The sequence below is a fragment of the Dermacentor variabilis genome, chromosome 8 (assembly GCF_050947875.1).
Source record: "Dermacentor variabilis isolate Ectoservices chromosome 8, ASM5094787v1, whole genome shotgun sequence".
In the NCBI taxonomy this organism is placed as follows: domain Eukaryota; kingdom Metazoa; phylum Arthropoda; class Arachnida; order Ixodida; family Ixodidae; genus Dermacentor; species Dermacentor variabilis.
Genome location: NC_134575.1, coordinates 92,350,159 through 92,360,835, shown reverse-complemented (window position 1 = coordinate 92,360,835; position 10,677 = coordinate 92,350,159). Strand labels below are relative to the sequence as shown.

The window sequence follows — 10,677 nt, the reverse complement described above, 5'->3', positions numbered from 1 at the left end:
ATCAACATAAGCAGCAGGCGTGTTCGTTGACGCTGCCTGGGTTAAAAATAAGAATGCGTATACCGCTGTTGTTGTAGACACTCAAGGTAGCGTACGGGATGCCATCACCGTCTATACCAAGGACCCAACAGTAGCAGAACAAGTAGCAATCACCTTAGCCATCCGGGCTAATTGGTAAACACATATTTACAGCGACTCTAGAACAGCCATACGCAACTTTACCAACGGATATGTGACACGGATAGCAACAACATTACTAGAGAAGGTCAACAGTGAGAGGATTGAAATCCGCTGGTTTCCTGCACATCTGGGGGTGGTGGACGGAGCTCGGAGGAACCTCAATGAGGTGGCAAATGAAGCAGCACGAGGACTTTCTAGCCGTGCTCTTCAATACCGAGCAACTTACACTTCACTCGGGGAACACGGGGATAGATTATTAACATATACCGAAATCACGAAGCATTATTATTTTAGCAGAAGGGAATACCCATTGCCACACGGCAAGTTTTGCAGAGCCCAAGCAGTCCCATTATGTTTGCTACAGACAAGAACATACCCAAGTCCAGATTTTATTAACAGGATCTATCCGGAGAGGGAAACTCAAACCAACTGTAATAAGTGCAATGGCATCATTACTCTTGACCACATGCTTTGGCAGTGCCCTGCGGTCTTCACAGACAGTGACAAGGAACAAGAATGGTGGCGGCAAATGCTACACAGCGAATCACTCTGAGCAAGTACGGGCAGTCCAGAAGGCCTGCGACGTGGCTGAAGGGCTCGGCCTGACAGTCCCAACGTGGGAGCGGCCCGCGTCAACCTATGGTTGACCTTCAGGACCCAATAATGTTCTTCATACCATACAATACCAAAAAAATTGAAATGCAGGACCAACACTGGTAGCGCTGACCTCAAGCTGTGCAGTGGATGCCATTTCTTGTAGAAAGGCACTGAAAATTTTATTGAAGCATGTTGAAACGCCATTGTTAGAACTGAATGATTCCTTAGCATAAAATTAATGAGCCAAAATCATAACTTCGGGGGCTGTACGATGTTCATATCATGTGCCCTACATATAAAAAATTGCATGCGAGCAATCATGGCCAACAAGGTGCCTCCAAGATGGGTAATGTGAACGTCACCCTTATCTGCGATTTCACAATTTGACCGTGCAACCCTTAAAAATATTGCATGGCATGCATGGTTTCCGAGGCCACTCGCTACAAATTGTGTCCTGCAAGCCAACGCCTACTGTTGTTACCTTTCCACTGTTAAAAGATTTGCTTTTATCGCTGTACTGAATATAGTTATGCAGCATTTCCAACACATTTGTATCAAAAGCACAAGCCTCACTTTTGTAAACGTACTCGGAGAAATTTTCGGGGGGGGGGGAGGGGGGGAAGACAAGTTATACAACAGAAATTACAACATCTCGGATGTCCCAAATGAATGGCAAGGTTTAACTTCCCACAGCCCAGCAAAGTTGCTGTGAGAGAAACCATATTGGAAGGCTTCCAATCAATTTTTTTATCACATGCCCCAAAAGGTCAGCACATAAGTATTCCTGCATTCCGCCATCAGAAATGTCAAAGCCATGCATGGCAATCAAACCCATGAGCTTGTGCTGTTCAACGCATCATTTGCACGCCACATAACAATCAGGTGGTTCAGTGGAATAGTGAAGGAAAAAACATGCACAAAGAGCCCAATGACAGCAAGTTTCAGCAAAAACTAGACAATTTATTAGCTTTCACTTAACTGTACAATGTGGCTCCACAGGAGCATAACATCTTCAGCGGCTCTACAGCCCTGATGTGCGCGTGGAGCATGTCTAGCATTTGATTCTCTTTTTTATTTGCTCCAAATGTGACCAAGATGCATGAATTCTACTTAAAGAACTAAAAAGAAGACTGAGAACAAAAAAAATAAGGCACGTAGATGACAGAAAATTAAAATGACCTTTAGATCAAACATGAACAGCTAAAATAACCTGTCGGCAGCAGCTTATATTTCTGCAGAGGCAAAGCATGTAAGGCTGCACTGTTCTGAATGCTGAATAGTATGTTATGTTGAGCCCCCACTTCAATGCAGTCACTCGTTAAATCGCTCTACAACAACTCTGAAATGTTTTAAAAGCATTACTAAATCAAGACCTGCCAGAATGGCCAAGAGGGCCGCTATCTAGCAGGAAATATTGAAATTCTTGCATCCCATCTTTCAAACAACAACATTTTCGCGCACTTTTTCGTGAAGATGGAACCACACCAACTCTCCCAGCTCTCAGCTTTGAGTGATCTTTCAAAAGCTGTTTGCAGCTTCTCTGGACGGAGAACCATCTCTTGTTCATCAAAATGTATCTACAACATCAAAGCCAGAATTTTCAGTGAATATTGCTTTCCACTGACTGAAACCTAAAAAACGATGCTTCTGATTAACTGCCATTCGTTTGGTAACAAACATTTGGCATGTTAATTAATAGCCACTGATAACTCAAAAGTGATGTTCCCGCTTTGAATACTAGTTTTGCATTTTTCTATCAAACTTTTTTCCCTTTTATCACATTGTCATTCATGTACTGACACCCTGCTTTATAAGCACATTGATTTGCATTGATAGTTTGTAAAGGAACACTGTAACACACCCGCTCCACGCTCTTTAAAAGCTGCGAGGCCTCAAAGATAAAACGGATGAAACTGAAAATAATAAAAACCAAACAATCACTCTAATGGCTTACACTCCAAAAGTATTTCTGCTATTTCTTTTTAATAACCAGGAGAAAGTTCAGCAAGCTTGCAATTACAATGTGCTCGAAGAATCGTGACAACACAATGTGACCCCTGCAGTTGATTCTTAACACACTCCTAACATTCACAATGTCTCTTTTTTATAACCGGCGAAGAAGGCAACAAGCGTGCGATGACAATGTCATCAAAAAAAGAAGCGTGTCGATGCAGCGTGACCCTGCGGTAGATTCCGTAGAGACTTCTCATGTTCACAGCATTTCGTGCATGTGTATCTTCACACTCTGTCCACGCTCAGCTCGGAACAGAAATATTCTCTCTCAACAACCACAGACTGCGTTTGCGATTTGCAGTACACGTGACACCTAACAATCACAAAAAAAAAAAAGGTCCTGTGGGTCCCTTTGAAAGACAGTGGTCTCCAAGAAGTCGATGTGCACGTCTCGTACGCATCGGCACGAGCATAAAAAAGGAACCCCCGAGGCACCACGTTCACCCGGCCCAAGGCACGCGGTGGATTACTATGCATTCCCCATCAGGACGGAAAACACCGAGTCTCTTTGTACACGTGTGTGTGTGTGTGGCAGGGATGTGTGCTTAGTCGAGGGGCTTCACTTCAAGCAGCTGTGGGTGGTTCTCGATGATGTTCAGCAGGATTCCGTCGATGTACGCGCGCAGCCTGACGTTGTCTTCTTTCTCGTGCTTTACCGTGTCGATCAGCTGCGGAAGAGAAGAGAAAACGCATATTACGGCTCGGCGAGTCTTTACAAGTGGAAATGAAGGCTGCTGTGGCCTCCTCTAAACTCGGGAAAGAGAGCTCAAGGACATAAATTGCATTTGATATTCATTGTTATTAGCAACTGGTATCTAAGAAAAGAAAAATCCATTTTTTTTAAGTACCCTGGTTAGATTATGAATGCAGCATCTCCATGTAAGTGAAAGAAGTCACCAGCTCCTCGTGTTCTTTGCGTAAAAACAGCTCTCCTTTGGATAAATAAAGAGGAAGGAGCAACGTCATGTAGTAGGTTGGCATTTGAATGCTGCATCCCAGATATTGATGTCAACTCAACGTATTCCAAACATACTTCACCAGCACTCTTCTCATCTCTAGCAATGCAACAGTCTGGATGAGATTGGTGCCGAGTGTCATTTTCACAAAAGCTGGTGGCACTCAATTGTTAAACCACTTCTGTGCAGTTCCATGGGCATCCATGTCTTACGTCATCACTTCAGAGTTATTCTTGAAAAACGATTAAAGGCAGAGTAGCCAGTTAGGTACGAAGGAACAGAGAAGAATGGATCCATTCATGTAGCAGCTCAATTCACTTGATGCAACTATGAGTGCCATTCCAGCATAAACATTATTAAGCTACTAGACATTAAGCTCCAAACATTAAGTACTTGTTGATCTGTTGGTCTTCCATGCCTAATAGTAGAAAAATACATTTATGCTAGTTTCATCTTCACTGGCGCTTTAGAAACCATCATGCATATCCAGGCCTCTTTATAACCACCTCAGCATCAAATATATACAGTTGATTTGTATTCGTTTTACTCCAGCTAATTCGATTTTTGAGTTAGTTCAATCCAGACCAAAGGTACCAGCCAGCACTCATACATTTCTATAGGCTTAAACATTCATTGTTTTGATCTTGAAATCAAAGCTCACTGCATAATTAAAACATGACTTGTCGGCACGAGCACACTTGACCCAAAAGGTGACCACAATCATGGCCCCAATGGCTGCAACACCTGTATCGGCATCGCTAAGCGACAGTAAATGTATCAAAGAGATGTTATCTTCCACCAAAAATACCTATTCTTCAGCTGCCCTTTGAAGATTCTCAAGCAAAGATGGCAGCTCAAAATGAGTGATTACAGTATTTACCAGATTCTAGCATGCGGGTTTGCTTTGTTTTTTTTTTTTTTTTCTCTAAGAATTGGCCCAAAAATTGTCTACATGATACAGGTGGATAAAAAACAAACCGCATTAGCAACAGCCCTGCTTACTATCCGAGTCGGCCTAGCCAATGTCACTGCTATTACCATCACAACATAGCTATAGAAAAATTCCTCACATAGCATGACAACAACATGCCACTTGATTACGAAAGCTCATTCAAAGGATATGCTATTTTACATGCTAAGCTGGCACCAACAAGTCGCATTACGTGTCTTTGGCGTTTCGGTGAACTTCATTAAATTCTGGGGATATACAGGCCAAAATCACGACATGACTACAGTTGAATCTCAATATAACGTAGCACGCGGGACCACCGAAAATCGTTAGTTATTTTGAAATATTGTTCTAATGAAAATCTTGCAGTTATAAGCCAGCGGACAAACTTAGGAATTAAAAATTATGTACCTTGGCAGTAGACGCGTGAGCAGACAAGCCTACTCTCAATTAGAAATGTTTCACTCGCTTCAAAGCTGCTTTATTTGAAGAAATGAGCTGTTTTCTTCTGGCATATGCAGCACGCACGACCGATTAGGAATGTGTGTACATCTTCCACTTTGTGCGATACCTGATCGGGTAGATAATTGCACCAAGCGATGAAAGTGCAGACTTTGTTCGTGTGCACCAAAACATCAATATTGGACAAGATCTCGTCTTTCGTGTTTCGTGACCCACAGTCGTCTTCCTTCGGATCGTTATCGTCACTGGAGACGTCGTAAACGCAGTTAATTGCTTCAGTTTTCAGGTCCGCCACCGTTAGTGCCGCGCTGTCTCTGTTCACGTGGTCGTCGAAGGAAGACAGATAGCAGGCAGCAGGGGTGCGATCGGAGATCGTTGTTCGACGCGTTCGTTCAGCTACCGGCACGCGCGATTGGCCTACTGCGGGGCACGGCCACATTTTTGGCGACGTCAAAATGATGACACACTCCTGTCAATCATCATGCAACGAAGCACGTCGTCTGCTAGGTGCCGAAACCGATGGGAGTTAGGAAGTTTGGAGCGATCATACGCTCCAGGAGTTGGGAAGTTTGGAGCAATCATATGCTCCTTACGTGACTGGCTTCACATGGCGCATCTGGTGGATTGGATTGGATCTAACTGGTGGCTGCAGAATGGCCTGTTTGGATCCAATCCGTAATTTAATTCGAGAAAATGGCGCTTGCGTTGGGAACTTAGGTTATTGCGCTGGCGTTGCTCGAGGAGGAAGGAGAGCGAGTGGCGGTGTGAAATGTGTTTGCAGAAATGATAGTAAGCGAATTCTGGCGTCGCTTTCATTTCTCGAAACAAAAATTGTGTTGGTTGCACAGCGAAATCGACCCAATCATCAGTGCCAGCGAGCCACTGGAATGTTGTTGCTGCCTCTTGAAAAGTGCACCACTGTTCCCGTCGTTCCATTTTTTTCTTTTTGCTGTGCGCGACACCACCTAGGTACGACGCAGAGAAAATAATAGTTATGAATTGCAGTAGCCACACGTACTACTATTTGAAAATGTTTTTAAGCTTGAGAAGAAAAAAATACATTTTTTAGATAACGATTTCGTTCATTTGGAAGACGAGAAACATTTTGTATTGTAGTATACTGTCTGCAAGCAGACGACAAACAAGGAAAGTAAACTTCCGGGGAGATCACCGCTTGCCGATCGGCTGCTCTCTCTGCCCCGTTCTCGGGAATTTTGCATAATGCAACTTAGTGATGTTGCAGCAACCGAACAGAATGCGTATCAAACAAAAATCTTCGATCGCACCCCAGTTCCGCAACCTCGGCCACAAGTCTCCTGGGTTGCTGTTGGTCACCTCCAGGTCATCATCAAGCTGCACAGGCGCTTTGACAAGCCCTGTTTTCATCGGCAGTTCTTAATGGTGGATGCCTTCAAGTTCCACCATGCTCCTGTGAGCATTTCTGCTGCTTGCCGAATATTGTTTGAAGTCTGATGCTTTAGGCAGAGGTTGATAATCAACCGCTGCACAAGGTGCTTACAAAATTCTGCTTTCAAACTCTTATAATGCCCTGGTCTAGGGTCTAGGGAAGCAAGGACATGTTTGGCGGGAGAAACTCCAAGCTAATGTGCGTCAAGCGGACATTCACAATGTGAGCAGAGCAGTTGTCGACAACCAGTAGACTTCTTCGGTCATCCCTCCTCATTTGGTCGTCGAGTTTGATGAGCCACTCAGAAAAAGAGTTCTCTGGTCTTCCAGGCTCGTTTGTTGGTGCGGTAGTCGTATGGTAATGAAATGACGTTTTTTATGCAGCAAGGCTTCACGTACTTGCCAATGACGAGTGGCTTAATTTGCTTCGCGCCTGTTGCATTGCCGCATCTTCTTCCCTCCTTTGCACTGCTGCCCTTTGAAGTGCATCGTCTGGTCTGACAGGAGCTCATAAAAACATGTGGTCTCATCCGCGTTGAAAATATTGTCTTCAGAGTACGATTCAGCCACCTCTAGAAAACAAGCATTGCGTCAGGAATATGTGCCTTCCTTATCAGCAGCCTTTTCCTCACCCGAGACTACCTGACAAGTGATTACATTGCTTCGGCGGAAACGAAAAAGCCAACTCGCACTGGCGTCGAACCCACTTATTTCAAGTGCATCGGCAAATATGCAGGCTTTTTCTTGGAGGATTGGGCCAGACACGGGAACGTATTGAAGTCTGGCATCTTTGAACCATGTGACAACAGCTTAGTCTAAATTTTAATACGTCCAATTTGTCCTGCAGCGAAAACTGCTTTCGATTCTTCTTGGTGCACGTCGCTAGCTGCATTCATCGTTGGATCTCGCGCGAACGCCAAACCTTTGTTGTGAAGTTCTTGGTGAAGTTTGTGGTGAAGCAGATGGCACTCGACCTGGTGATGATAGCTACTGCAGTCGAGGTCTGTTTCACGTGAGAGTTGCGGCGCCGTTACATTTAGCTGAATTCGTAATACTGATGTTCTGTGGTTTAAAGGGGAAAATGAACTACGTCCATTATTCTGAAATATGTGCTGCACTAAAATTCGTAGTTCTAAAATATTTTTACATTGAAAATATAGGCAATCTGGCAGGGATTTTTCAAATATTCGTAAATTTGAGAAATCCGTTAATGTAGGGTTTGTAGTAACGAGATTTGACTGTATAAAGCACACCATAGTGGGGGAGGAGGAGGGGAGGGCTCTGGATTAATTTAGACAACCTGGGGTTCTTTAAAGGGCCCCTTAACAGGTCTGGTCATTTTGAACTGACAAGCTCCATGCGCACAATGCACACTAACGATCGCATCTGCTAAGCATTACATCACTACGAGCCACGGAAAGAGCTGAAATTTCAAACCGAACGTCGTTTGCCCTTCTCCTAGCGGGCGCCATGCTCCCAGCCAGAGAGTCGACGTATAATGCACAAGTGCACCTATGTACATCTCACTGCTGTGATGTTGCTCGTAGTGACACGAGTCTTCAAAAATTATTCAAGACTACATCTGTTATTTGTGTAATGTGTTGCTTCAGTAGACGAATTAAAGTTCAGAGAAATAATGGAACCCATAAACCGAATGTCCGTGTGTTCTTGTTTTACTTCGCATCACAGCCAGAGAAAAGTACTTCCGCTTTGTCTGCTTGTCCCGACGTCACGCGGTCGCGCACACGGAAATCAAAACTAGGTAATTTTCTACCATGTTCCCGCGCAGGATCATGCTCCGTGATCCACTTGTGTCTGCCTCAGTATTTTTATACACTGACTTATACCGCTAGTCAGGTGTCCTCGTGCACAGCCCGCATAATCGTGGGCTGCGCGAAACGAGACAAATGCAACAGCTCGCACGCGATGCCATCAGCGGAAGTGTGCCGCACCGCAAGAAAGCAAAGAACAAAAAATGAAGGCGGGGCCCATGACGTACGTGACATGCATTTCTAAAGCTCCGGTATAAGAGAACGTGGGGAAGGGATTTCACTTGCAGAGGCTAGGCGAGGCAAGTGGAGAGAGAGACTCGCTTGGCAGTGAAGCCTGCTTCCTGAAATCATGGGTTTGTGGCACTGGAATATTTCTATCTCTGCTATTAATGAACCAATTTGAAAAATTTTTTGCAGTAGAACGCTCCCTGAGGGCACGTAACAATTTCCAGCACGTAACCGAAATTTGCAGTGTGACCTGGCAAGGGGCCATTTAACATGCCCCCAATGCATGGTACATGGGCATTCTTGCATTTGCAACCAAAACTTAATGTAACGAAAACTTCCAACTGTATGTTTTCAAATTGATATTTGTTCATTCTGAATGCCTAAATTCATTACGCAGTGAATACCCAATCGCATAACCTTTGATTCAATATTCAGAAGTAGTCAAAAAATGCACACATTGAAAATTCGCCTAGCCCTAGTGATTTTAAAAGCAAAAGGAAAAACGAGAGTGGCAACTCTGCAGGTCCTGAGCCTGTCATTTTTAGATCTGCAGCTCAAAACTTGCTGAACAAATGAATGCGAGCAGCGGTGTGAGCAGCACCTTTTCTTTGGAGAGTTCCTCAAGGTTGCTGAACTCCGTCGCCAGTGAAGTGGCACCGTCGATTGCGTGGTGGCCTCCTCCTCCAGCGACAAGGCACTGCCCCTCGTGGACGTGCGAGGAGAGCAGCTGGGCCTGCAGCTCCTCGTTGGCCTCGCGTAAAGCACGGTTCTCCTCCCGCACAGACTCCAGTTGGCTCTGCAGCTCCACACACCTGCAAAACACAGCCACACAGGCGAAGTGGATGTATAGCACAATCGCGTTAAACGGGACTGGAAGAGACCGGCATCAGAAATCGCACCACATTCCCAAAGCTCTGCAACCTCCTCCGTGTCTGGAGGAGGTTGCAGTCCAAAGCACAAATGCCAAAGCTTCAGACCGAGGCAAGATTACAGTGTCTGCTGACCCCCTGAACAAAGACAAGTTGATCATCGCCAACACAGGCCCCCAGGTCACGGCTAGAACAGAGGACAAGTTCGAGCTGCCAGTTAGTTCCTCGACCGTCTACATATATTGATGATATTCTGCAAACCTAACAATTATGTTAAACACAAAGACTGACATGCACCAGATCCAGATTATTGACTGACTAGTCGACTAAGAAGGTGCTGGCATGAGCGCTCGCACGACACGTTCTCGACCTCTTCTTTGCCTAGTTTTGGACACTCCTGGAGCCGCACTGCACATGTGCGCTTCCGGAACGTAGCAACACTATACAAGGCGTCGGACCTGTTGGCCCTTTAACAGTATAAACAGGAATGGCCGTACAATACCATCCCTTCCTGGAAACACCTTAACATCGTGGTCATTCGTCCAAATAATATGCCACACATTTATGTCCTGGATGACAACAAGACGGTCGGGGCTGCCAGAAAACGGTGCCGACTTGCTCCGTTGAGGAAAGGGAGGTACTGTTTCTTCATCCATTTTCAGAGCCATTGAAGATTTTCCCAATACCAGACTTGACATAAAGGTGGCTGCACATCACAGTCCTGCTCCATGTTAAAATTGCCATTCTTGTTAAAAGCCATCGAGACGAACTCGGGACTGCGGTTCCAAACACTGCTTCTTTGGTGGTATTTGGTCGCCTCACTGCGGTGGCGGTAGGAAAAGTGGCGATCATTGTGCCACAGCAAGTTCTGCATCTCCCGCACTGTGTTCACAAGGTAACTAGGACAAATGTACGGCTCATTGCAAAGGTCGGCTTGTCACCAGCAACTTATCTTCTATCTCATATCTACACGCATTGAGTGTAGACTGCCTTGGTCCTGCGGAAGACTGTAGGAATAGATAGGTCATTCAGCAACTGACTTTTTAGGTGTGTTCACTGGCTGAGGCCTCTATATCCGTCACAACTCACGTGATTTTACTCTCCTCCGAGGCTCTTTCTTGACAGTGTTCATAAAACAAGCTAAGGACAAAGACAACAGGAACACATACTACAGGATGGGCGGTGTCGTATGTGTTCCCGTCTTCATCTTTAGCATATTTTATGAACACTGTCAAGATGAACCA

General features: G+C 45.0%; 1 protein-coding gene across 6 annotated transcripts in view; it reads right to left on the bottom strand.

Moving 5' to 3' along the window:
* Positions 1 to 1,716: 1,716 nt before the first annotated feature.
* LOC142590412 (rab11 family-interacting protein 4A-like) overlaps positions 1,717 to 10,677 on the bottom strand; it is a 281,526-nt gene continuing 272,565 nt past the window's right edge. For all 6 annotated transcript variants that reach the window (XM_075702498.1, XM_075702497.1, XM_075702500.1 and 3 more), the window contains 2 exons: positions 9,166 to 9,376; positions 1,717 to 3,458 (listed from right to left, as the gene is read on the bottom strand). In XM_075702498.1, the coding sequence (XP_075558613.1) occupies positions 3,336 to 3,458; positions 9,166 to 9,376 (334 nt within the window). In that variant the 3' untranslated portion in view covers positions 1,717 to 3,335. The remainder of the gene's footprint in view (positions 3,459 to 9,165; positions 9,377 to 10,677) is intronic.